Raw genomic sequence first — 20212 nt, 5'->3', positions numbered from 1 at the left:
TTTGTTTTAAATCGGAATATTCGAACCATACACAAACCATACACGGATTCTTAAGCCCCAGTCATGCCCACGGTTTGGAAAGACTACCCTTTCTTCCCTATCTAACATATTAGTATAGCAGTGAAGACTTATGCTGCGTACCAGTCTCGCCACTCAAAGTCTGAGTTCCTACTTGTGAACTCGAGACAAACCAATCTAACCCGACTTCACAGGGAATCAGTTGTCTGACATAACACAACACTGGCAATGGCCTCCACCTGGAAAGCTTGGAGGTCAGAAATTGGAAATTCAAATGGGAAATTCGACCACCAACTTCGTCTGGAACGCAGCATTAGGCTACTTTCCCACATCTAGACTGCTGTTAACATAATGTCTTTGACTTTCCTAAGCAATTTTTCATAGACTACTTCAAATAAAGGTGTATTAAAGCTTTAAGTCTGAGGTACTGACCAAATGAGTTGTTCAAATGTGAATTTCAACTGTGAGTTCAAAGGGCCTTAGAAGGAATTGATTATATTAACATTATCATGATTTATACAACGGGGGGCCTAAATCCAGCGATCTGATTGGTTCCTAACTGTTGTATAATGAGTGTATACATAACTGCTATGACGCCCGATCATTTTGTGAAAGTTTGCATATCACTCCGCGCCTGGAAGTAGAAACAGTTACAAAGTAAAACATATGTTGGATGATGGAGAGGGTGTAAATGTTGTTACTCCGGGAGTGAGCAAGGCGATGGAGAGACTAACGAAAGCTTAGGCACACAGCGAGTGAACTGCTCCATAGGATAAATTGCCGGCGAACCGCTCTAGCCGAGCCTTCTCTCTGAGGGACGCTAAAGTGTGTTGCATAGTTACCATCGTGCATTTTGAAGGCAGCCAGGAGGGACTGCTTTTTTGTATTCCTTAATAAAACGGCTACTTTGACTTTCTTGGTTTCTTTTTAAATGTAGCGTGTCTATGACTTTCGTTTTGCCATAATAGTAACCGTTGTATAAAAGCAATAGATCACTTCAGTCAGTGGTATGTGGTCATTATACCACATTATACCACAATGAGCACATACCACAGCCTGGCGTGAACTATTGCTTAAATGTATTACTTCATCATTAGCTTCCAGTCGTCTGTCTACATTTGATCTCTCTTTGACTCCTCTCGAGACTTTGGTTGAGGTGGCTTCATGTCCTTTACCTATGAAAATGTTCACAGTAGGGGAAATTAGAAAACTAAAATTTACAGTAGGTCAAAATTAGCAGATAGATAGCTTTATACCCAAATATAAATTTCGTTATTGCAGCAGCAATTCAAATAAATCACGAAAAAGCACAAGTTACAAAAGCGAACACAGTGCGGTGTGTGTTAATTGCAAAATACAGTATATACATATACCAAAAACAAATATACTGATTAAAATAAGTAGAATAAAATAGTACAATAAAACATTATCAGTATAAATATACATACCAAAGACCACAGAGTCCAGTGTCTTCAGATTCTTCCCTTAAGTGCCCCTGCTCCATGCTCCATTGTAAACACTAGTTTCCAAATCTTGGCCACCTGAAATGTTTTGTCAGTTTGGCGGTAATAATCGCTATGGGCTCTTATGTCATGTCCCAAAAAACGAGCTACTTGTTCCAGCTCTTGATTATCAAGGTCCAGGAGCTGGCAACATGCTTTCTTAGTTCTATTTCATCCTTACTGACCGCCAGAGGCGGTGCTTAAAGCACTGGATCTCCACCTCGCGCATCCGCGTTTCGAGTACCTAATACCAACATAGTCACCTGTGACCCCCACGTGACACCGGGAAGGCTATATCTTCCGGTGTCATTATGCTACGGCCACACCAAACGCGTTGCTCGCGTTAGGGGCGTTGAAAATCGGCATTTTTGCATAGGGAACCATTGGTTTAGGCGCGGTACACGCGTTGAAGCGTTGAAGCGTTGCGTTGGGGGCGTTAGGCGCGGCAGTTGCACGTAATTACGCACGTAAACGCAGTAACGCGCCCAACGCACCAACGCCCGGAGTTCAGAAAATTGAACTTTCAACGCTCCAACGCGTGACGCTTAGCCGCGGTAGCCAATCAGCGTGGAGCTTGACCCGACGTCACTGGCAGAGAGTAGTGAGCTTGCACAGAATACGGCCGACATCTTTCTTTTTTCTGGGTGGAAATATTAACATAGTTACGCCATTAAATGCGTTTATGGAAACATTTCTAGCGAGAAATGTGCATTTTACTTTCATAATCTTCGCTCGGTGAATGTGAAGGATGTTTGGTTTGATAGTTAGGACGAAGAGGGAACGCTCCGTTCACTTGCATGGACAGCGTCTCTGGTTGCTAAGCAACCTCAACGTCTTGGCGGACTATTTCTCTGCTGATCAACACTACGAATGCTGGAAACACCAGACACACATGTGAAGTTATTTAACCCGATTATTGTTATTTATATCCGAGATTATTTAATCTAACCCGATCCAAGCTCTATCATTCACCCGCGATAGCCAATCAGCGTGGAGCTTGACCCGACGTCACTGGCACTGCATAGAGGACGGAGGACGCACAAAAGTAGAAAGAAGATGGAAGACAAAGTCATTGTTTCAGTTTGTGCTCGTCCAATCCTGTACGACACCACGATGGTGTCGTACAGAGATCGAAACAAGAAGGACCTGGCGTGGGTCGAAGTGGGCGAGGAGACTGGGCTTCCTGGTAAGTTCAGTGAGGGTTTATTTTGCTTGTCTTCAGCTATCGGTTGTGTTTACTGTGAAACAAATTTGCGGTAGCACCAGTAAGCACTGAGGTGATAGTACTACAACAGATTGTCCCGCTTGTCAGGCTACACAACTTAATACGTATATTCTGTTTTTATCAGTGGACGTATGTCGCAGAAAGTGGAAGTCTCTGAGGGACAGATATATGAAGGAGAAAAGGAGTGAGAAGGAGGCAAAAAAGAGCGGGTCAGCGGCAGGTACATCAAAGAAGTGGAAGTTCTTTGTGGTCCTGTCCTTCCTCGACCCATTCGTCACCCCGAGGGAGACCACTAGCAACCTTCCTCGGGTGGCAGAGGATGAGATCGAGGATGACGGGGCTGCAGAGACTTCGCTGTCTGGGGCAGGAGAGGCATATGAGGAGTGCGATGAGGCAGCAGGGCTATCGCACAATGCAGGTTTGTTGACAAGTGAAGACACGTACACGTGTAGCTTCTGCATTATGGGCAGATTCTGTATTGAGGAAAGGTTTATGGTGCTGCACGATTCTGTCACCATCTTTAATGTGCTGTAATATAGATCACTTGTATATCTTCCAAGCCCCAAAAAAATGACTTCTTTCTGAATAACATAGATCAGCCGTCAGTGAGTGACTCTGACACTGACGATGCCTCTGCTGCCCCTGTCCCTGCCGCTGACCCTGCCGCTGACCCAAGACCACCGGGCGGTATGTACAGGACACAGTTGTATTATAGCTTTAATTTCTGATTTGTATACTGTTATGGGATTACTACTTTAACTTAAAGTGACTAAACTTCCAACCAACCACCGCATGTGTATTGATAACGTTTTGGCTTTTCACTTGTGAAGGTAGTATTGCACTAACTTACAAATGGTGTTTTAACTTTCATACAGGGACGAAGAGGAAGAATGCCAGGAGGGTACCGTGCGGGAGCACCCCAATACAAGAGGCCATCCTCCAGGCCCTGCATATGGAGGCTGCCCAGACCCCCCCACCACCCCCCCCACCCCAGCTCTCGGAGGACGCATTCTTCCTCCAGAGCATACTTCCTTCCCTGGAGAGATTGCCACGCCAAGCTTGTGCTGAGTTGAAATTTGAAATTCACAAGCTCGTAGTTGAAGCCACAAGACGCACTAATTTGGAACCCATATAATTATTAAATATGCTCATGCTTATTTGCAACAGTGGTGGTGACAATCTCTCCAGGGAACGAATTGGGCTGCTGTGACTAAAAAATAAGCTGTTTGTGAGAAAGGTAGTTAGTGAGGTAAATCCTTTCTCACAAACAGCTTATTTTTTAGGAAGATGTTAATGTTCTTGTTCTTGTGTTCTGTTTTAAATTTATAATATATTGTTCTATGTTGTTTTGTTAGTCGTTTTGTACATAAAATATTTTTAATAACTCTTCTGAGTGATTTTAAGATCTAGCATGCACGGACACAAATACACATACATTTTGCTACTTCATATAACAATTTTAATAACAACTTAATAATAATGAAGGAATTGCCGCTTTGTTTTGTGTGGGTGGCTCTTAAAAGAGCCGTTTTGGGGTTGCTTGTGCACTGCACTAAATGTCGTCCTGCCACGAGACGGTTCCTTCTTCAGAGAAGTAGGAGGTGAAGGTCTCGCGGATCCGAATGGCCTCTCTCCCGGCGTTGTTGGCAGCCACTCTCCCCAGCCTTGGCAGAGGCTCCACCGCACCACCCGGGATGCACTCCCTCACTGCTGCTGTTGGTGCTGTTCTGCGGAGGAAATTGTGGAGCACACAGGTGGCCTTGATGCATCTCTCTGCCAGCTCAGGACGGACCTCGATGACCCTCCGGTAGATCCGCCACTGAGAGGAGAGGATACCAAATGCGTCCTCCACCACCAACCGAGCCCGGGACAGACGGTAGTTAAAGACGCGCCGCTCTGGTGGGAGGACGCGTCCGGGGAATGGCCTCATGAGGTTGGTCCGTAGCGGAAAGGCCTCGTCCGCTACAAACACATGAGGCAGGGGTCCTCTGTGCTCAGCCCCCGGCAGTGCTCTGTCAGCAGGGAGCTGGAGATCGCCAGCGTGGAGGGCCTGACCAAACGCAGAGTTGGCCAGAATTCCTCCATCACTGGTTCTCCCGTAGCCCCCCACATCGATGACCCGGAAGCAGTAGTCTGCGTCGACAACTGCCAAGAGAACGATGGAAAACGTTCCCTTGTAGTTGAAGAACTGCGAACCGGAGTTCGCAGGGGCCTTCAGAACTACATGCTTCCCATCGATGGCACCACAGCAGAGAGGGAAGTTCCACCGCTCCTCGAACCGCTCTGCAACCACTCTCCACTCCTCTGCAGTGGGCACAGCCATGAACTCCTCCACCAGGCAGTCCCAAATAGCCGTGACCACATCCGAGACGATGGAAGCCACGGTGGAGGACCCGACCCGGAAGCTGTTGGCGATCGTCCGGAACGAATCACCACTAGCCAGGAATCTGCAACACATGAATTATTTATTTTAGCCTTATTGATAATTTCAGTTGTATAGCAAATCTGTAGGCCAATTATCTCACTGCACAGGTAAATGTCTTGACTAGTGTTTACAGTGGATTTGCATCATCTTATTTTACTTTCAAAAGCATGACAAGGAGGTCAATGTGGAATTTACTTGCATAGTATAATATGAATGAATATGTTGAGCCATGATGCATTCCTTAATTTTGTTTGTATAAAACTCTGGTGACATGCATGCATGAAGATTTGCGTTTAGGTTGAAACACTGGGTGGAGCATTGACAGGAAAAATGAATAGCAGGTAGGCGCAATGGGGAAAGCAACTCATATCACCACCATGTCATGTCAGCACGCTTTCGTTTGCCTTGTGTTGAATTTAACTCAATGAATATTGCCTTTCATGTTACAATGGCCTATGCCATGGGTGTGCCTAGTGCACGATGCTTGAATAAATGGGTCACTACTCAAATATAAACAACACATTGGAAAAAGATGAATGCACTTTCCGATAGTATATGACTACAGAATGTGCTGATTTTAATAGAGTAATTAGCCTATGAAACCGCAACTTACCGGAGACAGATGGACAGGCGCTCCGCCGCTGATATGGAGCGCCTGTAGTTGGTGTCCTGACGGGAGATCCTGGCACCAACCCGGGCTAGCAGGTCATCGAACAAGGGGACAGTCAAGCGCAAATACCGCTTGAACCGGCCGTCATCCAGGCGGAGTTCCTGGAGGAGGTGGTGAAACTCACCCAGCTCTGAGCGCCTACGCATGATCTCATGCACCCAAACACGACGGCGTTTGGGTTTATTTCTCTCTTCCAAATTCCACAACTCATACAGCGCAGCGATGGTGATGGCCTTCATGTTTGTGGAGCTTTGGAAAGAGAATGAGCGGGAGAAAATGGGCGGGCTCATCTAGCTGCGTTGGCGCGTTGACGCGTTGGAGCGTTGAACCACCACACACCGGTCAAGCGTTGGGTTAGACGCGTTACTCGCGTTATCCAACGCGAGTAACGCGTTTGGTGTGGCCGCACCATTAGAGGATCTGTTCCTTTACATCTTCTCGCTGCGCAGGTACCGTATTGAACCTTTGTTTGAGAAAGGCTGCGGGTAACCCGTCCTCCAGAGGCTGTGGCTAGTTGATACAGATATTTAGTGAAAAAAAGTAACTAGAAGAGTAGCCAGCGTTTGTTTGGGAGGGCAGTGTGCTCGCTCCCGCTCCCAGCACTCGTTCGCCTCTTTGCTCTGTTATGGTTTGTTGTGTTAGCCGTTAGCTTTTCTCTGTTCTAACCATCAATTTATTTTTTCCTTACAACTTACCGGTGAGGGCAGTGCTCTCGCTCCCGCTCCCAGTAACGTTTTTGTTTGGTTTCCCCCTTTTTTAGCAGCAGCGCTTACGCTCAAGCTAATTAATATCGGTAGATTGTAGCGGTATCGTAATTCACTATGTGTTTGATGTATGGTGCGTGCCCCCTTTAAGGGAAGGGGGCGTGAGACCCACCTGGGTGGCGACGCATGACTTAAGGAACGCACCTCTGGCTGTGCGTTGTTCTGTGTTTGGTGAAATAAATCCTTCTCGTGGTATTTTCACCGGCATTCAAGTCTCCGTCTTCATTTCATTACGATCTCCTACATTGGTGACCCTGACAGTTTCCGGACGTTTTACCGGATTACTGTTCTATGCGCTGGAAGAGCGAGGACGCGCAGATCGGAGATTGGACTATGGAGTTGGATTCGGCGGACGGTTCCGTGGCTACTGCTCCGGTGATGGCAGTCTCCCTGAAGCTCCCGGAGTTTTGGGAACGGCAGCCGCAGGTCTGGTTTGCGCAAGCGGAGGCGCGGTTCGCGCTGAAGGGGATTACGGCGGATGAAACCAAGTTTTATTACGTAGTCTCCGCGCTTGGTGCCTCGACGGCGGCCAGAGCGATGTATATTCTCGAGGACCCCCCGGCCCGTGGGAAGTATGCATTGCTAAAGGGGTTCCTGATGGAGACTTTCTGTTTGTCGGAGGCTGAACGGGGCGAGCAGCTTCTGGCATTGAATGGCCTCGGGGACTCCAAACCATCGGAGCTCATGGATCATATGCTCAATCTCCTGGGGAATAATAGGCCTTGTTTTTTATTTCGGGCTTTATTTATGCAGCAGCTGCCAGTGCGTTTCAGGGCAGCTCTAGCCAACAGCGACACCACAGACTTTCGGGCTCTGGCTAGGGAGGCGGATTGTTTTTTTTTTTTTGCCGTATTGGCTCCCACCACTGTCGACCTGGAGATGACGGACACCATCGCTGTGGCTGCGGCGACACAACGACAGCCACAGCAGTCTGCAGGCCTGTGCTTTTTCCACGCCCTGTAGGAACCCCAAAGCTAGGAGGTGCCGCCCCCCGTGCAGTTTCGTGGCATCGGGAAATGCCACGAGTGTCGGCCGTTCTGGGGGTCTGTTGTTCATCACAGACGCAGGCTCTGGGAGACGGTTCCTGTGTGACACGGGGGCCCAGGTGAGCGTCCTGCCCGCGTCATGCATTGACAGAATAGGGGGCGGCCGCCAACGGCAGCCCCATCCGCACCTTTGGGACTAGGACTGTATCTTTATGTTTCGGGGGTAAGCGTTTCGGCTGGGATTTTGTCACCGCGGAGGTGTCCACACCCCTCCTCGGCGCAGATTTCCTATGCGCCAATGGCCTATTGGTGGATGTGATGAGCCGGCGCTTGATAAGTGCTGATACTTTTAGCTCCCTGACATGTGAGCTCAGTGGCTCGGGCACGACGAAGCTGTCGAGCGCACTCTCACCCTCCGATGTGTTTTCCCCCCTCCTCGCGGAATTTCCGGAGCTTACGGAGCCCACGTTCTCAGCTGCCGCCACCAAGCACGGAGTGGAGCATCACATCGCGACCACTGGCCCGCCGGTCTACGCCAGGGCCCGGCGCCTCGACTCTGCTAAGCTCGCCGTTGCTAGGTCTGAGTTTGACACCCTGGAGCGTCTTGGTATTGTCCGGCGGTCGGACAGCCCCTGGGCTTCCCTGCTCCACATCGTCTCCAAGCCTGGCGGTGGGTGGCGTCCATGTTGGGATTACCGCCGGCTCAATGACCCGACCGCTACCCGATTCCCCACATCCAGGACTTTTCTGCCCGCCTGGGCGGGGCGGTAGTGTTCTCCAAGGTGGACCTCGTTCGGGGCTATCACCAGGTGCCCGTCCAGCCGCAGGACGTCCCGAAGACAGCGGTGATCACTCCGTTTGGACTATTCTAATTTTTACGGATGCCGTTCGGCCTGAAGAACGCAGCCCAGGCCTTTCAGCGCCTGATGGACACCGTGCTGCGGGACCTGCCATTCCTGTTTGTTTACCTGGATGACATTCTGATCGCCAGCGCCTCCACGGCAGAGCACATGAAGCATCTGCGAACACTCTTCGAGCGGCTCAGCAAGCATGGCCTGATTGTCAATCCGGCCAAGTGCCAATTCGGCTGGATCGCCATTGACTTCCTGGTCCACCGCATTCACCAAGGAGGGAGCTGTTCCCCTGCCCTCGAAGGTGGCTGCAGTGGCGGACTTCCAGCGCCCTCTCACAGTTCGAGCCCTGCAGGAGTTTTTGGGGATGGTGAACTTTTATCACCGTTTTGTTCCCCCTGCGGCCCGGCTCATGCGGCCCCTGTATGAGGCACTCAAGGGTAAGACCGCGAAGCATATCATTGCCTGGACCACTGAGAGAGAGGCGGCCTTTGGGGACACTAAACGGGCATTGGCCGAGGCGACTATGCTGGCGCACCCTTTGCCTGCGGCGCTGATTGCCCTGACCACCGACGCTTCGGACTATGCTGTTGGTGCTGTGCATGAGCAGTTGGTGAATGGCGTCTGGCAGCCGCTGGCATTCTTCAGCCGGCAGCTCCGCCCCTGCGAACGGAAATATAGCACCTTTGATCAAGAGCTCCTCGGCCTTTACGAGCAGTAAAGTAGCTCAGGAGGTTGAGCGGGGTGGCTGGTAACCTGAAGACAGACATCCTGTCTGTCTTCGACAGCTGCTGGATCGACAATTGGGCCGGTCCAGCAACTCCCAACGGCTAGCCGTTATAAGGAGCATATATAACTAACTAACTAACTTTACCTCGCCATTAGGCATTTCCGTTTCCTGTTGGAGGCTCGGCCATTCTCAGTTTTCGTGTACCACAAGCCATTGACGTTCGCGATGGCGAAGGTTTAGGAGCCGTGGTCTGCCCGTCAGCAGCGCCAGCTGGCCTACATCTCGGAGTTCACAACGGACATCCGCCATGTGGCGGGTAAGGACAATCACGTGGCTGATTGCCTCTCCCGGGCCATCGCAGGAGCTGTCCACCTGGGAATCGACTACACCAGAATGGCAGGTGATCAGGCCTCCGACCCGGAGGTCCAGGCTCTGAGGACAGCTGTCACGGGACTCCGTTTGGAGGACATCAAGTACGACAACGTCGGTGCCATGCTCCTGTGTGACGTCTCCACTAGACAGCCAAGGCCGGTCGTGCCCGGTAGTTGGAGGCGTCAGGTTTTCGATGCCGTGCACGGCCTTGCCCATCCTGGGCGGAGGACATAGCAGCAGCTGGTGGCCGGGAAGTTTGTCTGGCATGGCCTTAAGAAGGACATTCGGGACTGGGCTCGGGCCTGCGTGGTTTGCCAGCGAGCCAAGGTGCATCGGCACCTTGGCTCGCTGTGACTGCTCCGTGACTGCTCCGCTGGCGCATTTTTCAGTGCCGGAGCGGCGGTTTGACCAAGTGCATTTGGACCTGGTGGGGCCCCTGCCGCCCTCTCAAGGGTTCAGCTACCTCCTGACGATGGTGGACAGGACCACCCGCTGGCCGGAGGCTGTCCCGCTGGCATCCACTACGACCTCTGACGTGGCCCGGGCGTTCATAGGCACCTGGGTCGCCCGGTTTGGCCTTCCTTCTGATGCCTCCTCTGACAGGGGACCTCAGTTCACTTCCGAGCTGTGGAATGCAGTCGCCGGGGGCCTGGGTGTGCGGCTCCATCGAACAACCGCTTATTACCCACAGGCTAATGGGTTGTGTGAGCGGTTTCATCGCTCCTTGAAAGCTGCACTCCGGGCCAGCCTTACAGATGACGGTTGGGTCGATAGGCTCCCCTGGGTCATGTTGGGCCTCCGGACTGCCCCTAAGGAGGACCTGCGGGCTTCGTCAGCCGAGCTGGTTTACGGGCAGCCACTACGGGTTCCTGGGGATTTCATCCCCACTGCCACAGCTCCCTGGTCGGCGGCCCAGGAGCGGACCTCGCTCCAGGACAGGGTCCGGGGTTTCGCGCCGGTGCCCACCTCGCAGCACGGCCTCCCGAAGGCTTGTGTGCCGCCCAGCCTGCGGAGTATGTGTTCATCCGCCATGATGCCCATCGGGGCCCTTTCCGACCTCCCTACGACGGTCCGTTTCGCGTCCTGGAGGCCGGTGACAAGGCCTTCCTGGTAGACATTGGGGGCAGGCCTTACTACATTTCGGTCGATCGCCTCAAGCCGGCTCACCTGGATCTGGACCAGCCCGTGGGGTTGGCTCTGCCCCCGCGACGGGGTCTTCCTCCGGTTTCCAAACCACACCGCCTCATGACTCCTGCGCTGCCTGCTGTGGCCCCCTCGGCTCCCGCACCGGTTCCGCTGAGTCCTTTCGGGCGGGTGCTCAGGGCTCCTTCCCGTTGGCCTTGACTGTTCGGGAGAGTGAATTCTGGGGGGGCGTCTGTAGCAGTATCGTAATTCACTATGTGTTTGATGTATGGTGCGTGCCCCCTTTAAGGGAAGGGGGCGTGAGACCCACCTGGGTGGCGACGCATGACTTAAGGAACGCACCTCTGGCTGTGCGTGGTTCTGTGTTTGGGGAAATAAATCCTTCTCGTGGTATTTTCACCGGCAATCAAGTCTCCGTCTTCATTTCATTTCGATCTCCTACAAGATTACATTTTCTGGTGAAGGCAGTGTTCTCGCTCCCGCTCCCGTTAACGCCGCATTTGGCCCTTGTTTGGTTGATAATTAGTAGCAGCGATCACGCTCAGGCTAATTAGTTTCGGTTTTTCAATTTACTGGCGAGGGAATTGCACTCGCTTCCGCTCCCAGTACGCTGCCGGTGGCTGCCTCCATAATGGCCCATGTGTCGCCTGTCGGCTCCTCTTGAGCCTGAGGACGGCCACGACAGTTGCCCTCCTTGCATCTGCAAGGGAGAGCCCACGGACAGCGCCTGCATGAACTGCAGCCTCCTGCCTTGGGTGCTCAGAGTGGCTAGGCTAGCAGAGCTGGAGAATCGGGCAGCAGCCAACGACCCCTCTGCCTTAATGAGCCTCCCTCCCAAGCGGGCTGGCTGCTAGGGTGGAAGGATTGGCGTCCGACATGGAGCAAATCCGGTCCTTCAGCCTGGGACAGGTCAGGGGCTGGCGGGGCTACAGCCTGGCCCTCCCTCCTCCCAATTCGACGATGCCCTCTCTCTGGCGGCTTCGGCTAACCTCTTTAATGAGGTTATGACAGAGGGCGATGCCTCCCACACATTGGATGAGGCCTCCTGCTCCTGGGCACAAGGCTCCCTGCAGGGGGCAGCAGACACCTCCATGGCGGCCGTCCTGCGGACCGCTCTGGCTCACCTGCAGATGCCGCAGACGGAGTCAGCCAAGGCCAGCGCCTTATTCACAGGGCTCCAGACTAACTTTTTCCTTGGGTGTATTGCAGCATTCTTCGAAGAAAATAGTCCAATCCCGGGTTGCTTTTAACTCACTTTATTTGTTAAAGTAGGCATGTTTCGGTATGGTAAACTATGAAGCTTAAGGGAGGAAATTGTATTTAACGCGTGGAGAGGAAAATACCGTGATCTACTTCAAGCCCCCGGGCTTAGGCCCGGTGGCTCTCCGCCGTCAACCTATTGATCTCTGCCTCTCTCTACCTCTAGTCCACAGGTAGAGACCGTCAAGTGGGCGTGGCCTAGTGGGCGTGGCCGGGGTAACGTAATGGCTTCGGCTTCTTCAGGTGATGCCTGTGGTGGAGCAGCCTTCAATAAGGTCTTGCTCCCCTTGTGGCTATGTATAGTATTTACGGCTTATATGTTTGGTCCTGCTTCATTGGGTCTATGTGTGGGTAGCTTAGATTCTTAAAATACGTAACAATCCCTCCTTGGTCATCTCAGATGACCATACAATAATATTTTAAATCATAAACACCATTTACCACACCGAAAACATAATCAAAGTAAGAAAAATCATCAACACCATCAACCGTGTGGGAGAAACTCTATGGAATAGAGAAAAACCACTACGCGTTCCCGATAATACTGAAACGGTATTCACATTGTGGGTCTCATTAGAAATACAGGTCATTATTTAACAATACAACAATGAACATATATCTTGTTATCATACAATCATATGGTCAAACAGCACACAAACAAAAGTATCCATAGAAATCCTGAGCTAATACTTTTGGCTATGTGCAACAAGGTCATACAATTTTCAACATGTGCAAAAGTAAAGTAAAAAATGAGTTGTCATAACAAAATTTTAAAAATTCTAAATTATTGATAGGCTAGCAAGACTCGTCCCTCCTTGTCAAGGGCTCAGCTCACAGAGAGGTTACTTTTACATCATGGGAGCCTCCAAACAGGTTCTCCAGCGTCGTCGTCGTGTCAGCAACAGTTGGCCTGTAAACAACCGTCTCAAAGAAGATCAACAGTACCATTATCAATGATCAGCGATTCAGAAATAACGGGTTGCACTCGCAACCAAGCAACACTACACAATAACAAACATTATTTTTCTAATGGTGGACAACCAAAACAGAACCGATTCAAATCCTGCTGTTATTTGATCTCCTCATGTGACTGTTGGTCTTTGCTCGGCGGTGGTAGTTTGTAGGCTCCGGGTGTGTCTGCATCTGGTTCTGGAACTTTTGTTTCTATTGCAGAAATACAAACTCATGTACAGCAGTTAGTTGTTCAAAAACATATTTCCATTAATTCTAATTTTAATTGTTTTACAGTATATACTTTGATTTAATTTCACACTACATCCCTCCTTGCGCATTGCTTCAGCCATGCGCATTGAATGACAACCAAACCTAACAACGCCGTAGTGCAACCAAGTTGCTATAACCAAAAAGATGTAAAAGGGAAATAACAATGTTAAAATTTGCATGTTCAATATCACTTCTGTGTTAACCGTATCTCATAATAACAGTTACCTTCATCATACTACCCGATTGTCCTACACTATGTATATTGGATGACCTAATCTTCATTTATTCTACCTATTGCTCGCATTTGATGTTGTCCACACTTTGATTCATTCCTATGTACATCGCATACCACATCAAACGTGCATACGCCTTATTCTCTGCACAACATCCTATTGCGCCACCTTTTGCATACGGTGCCATGCCGTAATTCCGACGCCTCATTGTTCCGACGTCTCAATGTTCCGAAATATTTCCAATTAGATCGACATGTCACTATTCCGACGGTTCAATGTTCCGAAAACGAAACCCATTGGTCCGAAGGTCCGTTAGTCCGACTTTTCGAAAAGGAGGCGCATTAGGCCGACGGTTCAATATGCCGAATAGGAAAAATAGTTTTATACCTCGCTCGCTCCCTCTCCCTCTCTCTCTCACTCTCTCTCTGTCTCCAAAATACAACCTAGGCCTACATATCACGTTCACGATGAATTTTGGAGGGCAAAAAGACAACGCTTCACTTCATTTCGACACAGTGTTGCAGCACCATGGACAGAGAGCGGAGGTCTAATTCTCAACACGGGCACGAACACACACACACACACACACACACACACACACACACACACACACACACACACACACACACACACACACACAGAGTGAGAGTGAGAGAGAGAGGGAGCGAGCGAGGTATAAAACTCTTTTTCCTATTCGGCATATTGAACCGTCGGCCTTGTAAATGACCCATATAATTTTGTTTTATCATATTTTATATTATTGAGATTGGTTTATAGTGCCTTGGATATCACATTTGTTCATTCAAATTTGTATGGTGCCCTAAATATGTTTCTGATTAATATTCATAGCGAATTTTACTTGCACCTTGTTGTGTGACCTTTATTTTGAAAGGCCAGAGACGTTTTCCTGCCGTCTCTCGGTGCGCGACTCACGTTTGTTCATGCTTAGAACTGTTCACAAAACATATGAGGCATTGTTCATCCTTTTAATAGCACCTAGCTGGAAGGCGAACAGGTATGTGTGTTGATAAACTGTGGAATTAAGTTCTGTTACGTTTTGTTTTTGATATATGTGTAAGAGTATGCATTTTTGGAGTTAGCTAATGCTAGCTAGTGCTATTCACCTCGTTGTGGTAGCTAGCTGTGGGGAAAGCATGGTCATATTACGGGTGCATGATTGTGCCTTTTTATTTGCTTTCAGCTCTTACGGTGTATCTGTGGTGTGGATGTGTGGAAATAAATGGTTGATACCGCACCATGGGCCATCAGTCATCTTTATGGAGTGCATCGCTAATTAAAGTCTGAATAAAGTCCAGCTGGGAATGCTACAGTAAGAGCTAGACCCTTCATCAACCCTGCCACCACGCTGCCAGAGAGGAGAGGTCTACGAAGACGAACCACGGACCCAGGTTGCAGCACGACTAGGGGAGACCGGGGATAGATGTCCCACGGCCGACACCTCATGTAGGGAGCAACTCGGCTCCATTCTACGGGTCTTCTAGACAAAGGGACTTTAAGTCATCATGCAGCTGGCTTAAAGGTTTGGTGTGACGGTCAGACATTAAAGGTATGGAACATTTCATTGACTGGAAAGGAACGATTCATCTTCACTAAGAACATTCATATTCATCTGTAACGGTTTAAGAAGAAAGAAATTAAGAAGAAAATTATTTCAACAAAAATGGACATTTATTGAATTTTCTTCTACCAAATGTAAAGCTTATAGGACCCTTAAGAAAAAATAAGGTACTCTTCACACAAAGAAAAAACAAGTGAATTTTGTGACTTTGTTTATGTTTATTGACTGCTATGCTACTGTACATTTTCTGATCATCCTTCCTGTTAACTCCAAATAGAAAAAAAAGAAAAAAAAAGGTGTTTCAATGTGTAACAATGTACAGTCTAAATGATAACTGAATTTTGTATTAATTGGAGAGGTTGATTTCATTTTAACATTGCAGTCAATCATTTAACAATCAGCTTACAGTAATAGGCTCTAGTCCTCTGAGTGGTCTGTATTTATGTCAGATTATCTGCTCCTATCTTCGTGTAGTCTAAATATTAAGGATTCTTCTTCCCGCTGTACAGTCTATAGGCTATTGTAAAGACGAACATTTTATCATATCAATTATGGCAGAATTGAATATTAAAGGAGCAGAGGATCCTACCCCACAGTCAGAGCTAGAGAAACAGATAGATAGCCTACAGCATAAAATAGGAAGGCTTAAAGGGGCTCTTGATGAAACACTGGTGACTACAGAGAGAGAATGTTTAGAGAAGGAAATTCAAAGTAGAGAAGAAACATTAAGTAGCCTCCAAGGTCAACTTCAAGAACAGGAAGAGGATAGCCGCCGACGCTCAACTCGAACAAAAATCCTGACTCCAAAAATGCTTGAACTTCAACAAGATGAGGCGAAGAAGAAGGAAAGAAAGATCCTCACAGCGTATGAAAAATGGAAGAGTCAAGCCCGTGAGTCAAGAGAGCAGTTAAAGAAAGACCTCAATGAAAGTGAGCTGGCATCTCTGCTCGATGCTCTGGAGAAAGATAAAGAGTCAGTGGTGAAAACATATTCCGAAGCACTAGTTCACTTCACACCGTCAGCCGTATTGAGAAACCATGTTGACGCATGTGAGGCAGCTACAACAGAAATTAAGAAAATCGCCTACGAGAGGATTGTAGACATCGATTTAGATTTTGATGCAGAACAAGCACAGCGCCGTCTCAAGGAGCTACTGAAAAAAGGCTATGCTCGCTCCGTTTATGGATCCACTGTCTCTAGAATGTCAAAGTCAGTCAACGGTTCTGAAGACACTACTTTAACAGCCAAACGCATGAACGCTGCAGCAGAGCTTGCCGCGAAGGAAGTTGAGTTGGAAGGATTTCTGGAGGAAGAGAAACAAAGGGAGAAAATCCAACTTCTAGAAGAGCAACAAAGGACACTAGAGGAGCAACAAAGGAAGCAGCTTGAAGTTGAAAAACGCGCTCTTGAACGCATACAGGCCGAGAAGGAAATCAAGGCAGCTCGGGCCAGACTACAAGTCTACAACCAGGAAGCTCCACAAGAGGGCAGCGTCCACTCCTCAAATAGTCATAGTGGCTCCCCAGCTCCAAGTAGACAACCCCCTAACGTCACAGTCTCGTCATCTGAGCTAAATATGTCGTCCCTAGCCAGGGCCCTCCAAGATAGTATGGCCCTAAATAGACTTCCAGTGCCAGAGCCATTGGTATTTAATGGTGACCCTATCCAGTTTATTGAGTGGAAAACTTCATTTATGTCACTCATTGACTCAAAGGCCATCTCCTCAGCAGATAAGCTTTATTATCTGAGGAAGTATGTAGGCGGTCCAGCTCGTAAGACACTGGAAGGGACCTTCTATAGAAATGATAGCGAGGCTTACAGGGACGCTTGGGACAAAATGAACCACAGATATGGCCACCCCTTTGTTATACAGAGAGCCTTTAGAGATAGGCTGACAGAGTGGCCGAAAGTCCAACCTAAGGATGCAGAGGGACTTCGGGACTTTTCAGATTTCTTGAACGCCTGTCAAGATGCAATGTCACATGTGAAAAACCTTGAAATACTGAACGACTGTGAAGAGAACAGGAAGCTAGTCCACAAACTGCCAGACTGGATAGCATCTAGATGGAACAGGAAGGCTACGGAAGCCTTGGACTCAAATCGAGAATTCCCAAGTTTTAAGGACTTCACCACCTTAATAGCAAAGGAGGCAAGGATTGCCTGTAATCCGATCACCTCACCATATGCCTTCCACAACTCCGAGTCTAGCCCAGCTAAAAGGAATAACAGGGACCCCAAGAGGAACAAGGCGAGTGTTCTGAGTACTCAAACCGAAACCGAAGCCGACGGTGAAAGGCAAAGGCCAGCGAAGGGGAAGGAAAAGCCCCCTTGTGCGTTCTGTCAAGACACTCAACACAGGCTACACGGATGTCCCAAGTTCATCGCCAAGACTCTGGCAGAGAGAAGAGAATTTGTGAAAGAGAACAAGCTCTGCTATGGCTGTACCAAACCTGGCCATAGTGCAAAGGACTGCCGACATAGACATTCCTGCAACACCTGCAAAGGCAAACATCCAACCTGTCTTCACGATGAAAACTATGTAAAAGGGGAACGGTCCAAACCTTGGGAAACCATATCCCCAAGCAACACACATCGAACAGATCCTGCCACGACTGCGATGTCACATGCCGTCACGACTGGACAGTCTACCAACACGTCGATGATTGTGCCTGTTTGGGTGTCATCCAAGAATAACTCACAAACTGAAAAACTTGTCTACGCCCTGCTGGACACACAAAGTGACACCACATTCGTCGACGAGGAAGTGAGCAAAACTTTAAAGGTAGACTCCTGTCCAGTAACACTGAAGTTAACAACTATGATAGGATGTGACACCATTGTGAAAAGCCAACGAGTTTCGGGGCTTCGTATACGAGGTTACGAGTCCCCCATCCACATCGACCTTCCTCCTGCCTACACGAAAAACTGTATTCCAGTGAACCGCACCCACATTCCTACAAGCGAAACGGCCAGACAATGGAATCATCTCTCCACAATCGTAGACAAGATTCCACCGCTGCAGGATTGTGAGGTTGGTCTTTTAATAGGATACAACTGTGCAAGGGCAATGGCACCAAGAGATATAATATCAGGAGGAAATGAAGAGCCTTACGCAGTTTGTACCGATCTAGGATGGAGTATAGTTGGATGCTCTTCGCCATGCCTTGACGCTCCAAGTGTGGCAAGACGGTGTTTCCGGATAGCTGTCAAGGAGCTCCCTCCAGTCACCCCTGCAGATGCTATTCGTGTTCTGGAATCCGATTTTAAGGATGCCAAGGAGGATGGGAAAACGGTGTCCCAGGAAGACATCCTGTTCCTGGACAAACTGAAAACTGGCATCAGGAAAAATAGCCAAGGTCACTACGAAATGCCCTTACCCTTTAAGGAGAGACCCAACTTACCTGACAACAGACAGCTTGCCGTCGTTCGTCTCAACCATCTCAAGAGGAAGCTGTCGAGGGATGAAAGGTACAAGGAACAGTACATCAAGTTCGTGGAGGATGTCATAGAAAAGGGTGACGCAGAGGAAGTCCATGATGGTGGGAAGGAAGGAGAAAAATGGTACGTACCTCATCATGGCGTCTACCACGCCAAGAAGCCAGACAAGCTGCGCGTGGTATTCGACTGCTCCGCCAAATACAAGGGAACCAGTCTAAATGATCATCTGCTCACCGGACCCGACTTGATGAACAATCTCAATGGTGTTCTCCTTCGCTTCCGACTACACTCCACGGCGTTGATGTGCGACGTAGAAAGGATGTTTCACCAATTTCATGTGAGCAAGATGGACCAGGACTATCTGCGCTTCCTTTGGTGGAGGAAAGGAGATCTCAGCGCGCAGCCTCAGGAGTACCGTATGAAGGTGCATATCTTCGGCGCTGCCTCATCGCCTGGTTGCGCGAACTATGGCTTGAAGTATTTAGCTACCGAGAACAGAGACCTATACCCTCTAGGTTCACAGTTCATTATGAGAGACTTTTATGTCGATGACGGGGTCGCAAGTATGGACAGTACGGAAAAGGCTATTCAGCTCGCTCAAGAAGCCAGAGAACTTTGTGCCCTAGGTGGTCTTAGGCTCCACAAATTTGTGTCCAACGACAGAGCTGTCTTAGAGAGCATACCGTCATCTGAACGTGCATCAGACATTAAAGATCTCAACCTTACCTTTGATGATCTACCTGCAGAAAGAGCATTAGGTATCCAATGGCACATCGAGTCAGACTGCTTAAAGTTCAACGTCAACCTCAAGGACCAACCTGCAACACGAAGAGGTATACTGTCTATGGTTGCCTCCTTGTACGACCCCTTAGGGTTTGTCGCCCCATTCTTGCTAATCGGAAAAGGAGTGCTGCAGGAAATGTGCAGGCAGGGAACGGGTTGGGATGATCCCCTGACTGAAGAACTTCGTCCACGGTGGGAGAGATGGAAAAATGACCTTACCAACATGGAGAAGATAGACATCCCCCGGAGTTACGCACCTGCAAACTTTGGAAGGGTGACGAGACAAGATATACACCACTTCTCCGATGCAAGCATGATTGGCTACGGGCAGTGTTCATACCTGAGACTCAGAAATGAAGAAGGAGACATCCACTGTGCCCTAATCATGGCAAAGTCTCGTGTTGCTCCTACGAAGGTCACCACAATCCCGAGATTAGAGCTAACAGCTGCAGTCATCTCAGTGAAGACCAGCAATGTGTTAAAAGAAGAACTTGGATACGCTGATGCCAAGGAGTACTTCTGGACTGATTCTAAAGTCGTTATAGGGTATATTAACAACGAGGCTCGACGTTTCCACACGTTCGTGGCCAACCGCATCCAGAAGATACACCTCAGCACGTCTCAACAGCAGTGGAGATATGTCCCCACTGACCAAAATCCGGCGGATCACGCCTCCAGAGGCCTAACCATCAGTGAGCTGATATCATCAGACTGGTTCCAAGGACCTGCGTTTTTATGGGAAAGGGAAATCGGCCTCTCAGAGGAGGTGATCTCGGAACTGCCACTTGGAGACCCAGAAGTGAATGGCGCTCAGACACTGAGCACAGAAACTACAGAGCAAGACTCCCTGGCAGATCGGCTGTCAGGGTTCTCATCTTGGTCCCGGGCTGTTAGAGCAGTGGCGCGTATCCTTCGACGAATCAACAAAGACAAATCCAATGGTCTCTCTACAGTGGAGGAACGAGAGGACGCGGAACGCCTCATAATCAAAGATTTACAGAGACAGAC

General features: G+C 49.1%; 2 protein-coding genes and 1 pseudogene across 3 annotated transcripts; 2 read left to right on the top strand and 1 right to left on the bottom strand.

Annotated features, from left to right (window-relative positions):
• The first annotated feature begins 2439 nt into the window (after positions 1 to 2439).
• On the top strand, positions 2440 to 3935 carry LOC115529073 (uncharacterized). 2 transcript variants are annotated; one of them, XM_030337538.1, is made up of 4 exons: positions 2440 to 2706; positions 2870 to 3163; positions 3340 to 3432; positions 3621 to 3935. In XM_030337538.1, exons 1-4 carry the CDS (start codon positions 2577 to 2579, stop codon positions 3878 to 3880), a joined length of 777 nt encoding a protein of 258 aa, XP_030193398.1. In that variant the 5' UTR covers positions 2440 to 2576; the 3' UTR covers positions 3881 to 3935. The 2 variants fall into 2 exon arrangements, 1 of the variants encoding a protein (XP_030193398.1); XR_003973448.1 differs by lacking the exon at positions 2870 to 3163 and having other exon boundaries at positions 2444 to 2706.
• Positions 3936 to 4187: 252 nt separating this feature from the next.
• Positions 4188 to 5986, bottom strand: LOC115529983 (protein ANTAGONIST OF LIKE HETEROCHROMATIN PROTEIN 1). Its single transcript, XM_030339139.1, has 2 exons — positions 5784 to 5986; positions 4188 to 5192 (listed from the first exon to the last, which is right to left on the bottom strand). Exons 1-2 carry the CDS (start codon positions 5984 to 5986, stop codon positions 4298 to 4300), a joined length of 1098 nt encoding a protein of 365 aa, XP_030194999.1. The 3' UTR covers positions 4188 to 4297.
• A 2485-nt stretch (positions 5987 to 8471) lies between these two features.
• On the top strand, positions 8472 to 11540 carry LOC115529982 (uncharacterized; annotated as a pseudogene).
• Positions 11541 to 20212: the final 8672 nt, after the last annotated feature.

Source organism: Gadus morhua, chromosome 17 (assembly GCF_902167405.1).
Source record: "Gadus morhua chromosome 17, gadMor3.0, whole genome shotgun sequence".
Taxonomy (NCBI): domain Eukaryota; kingdom Metazoa; phylum Chordata; class Actinopteri; order Gadiformes; family Gadidae; genus Gadus; species Gadus morhua.
Note: the sequence above shows the minus strand (reverse complement) of the source record. Positions and strands in the feature narration are given on the sequence as shown.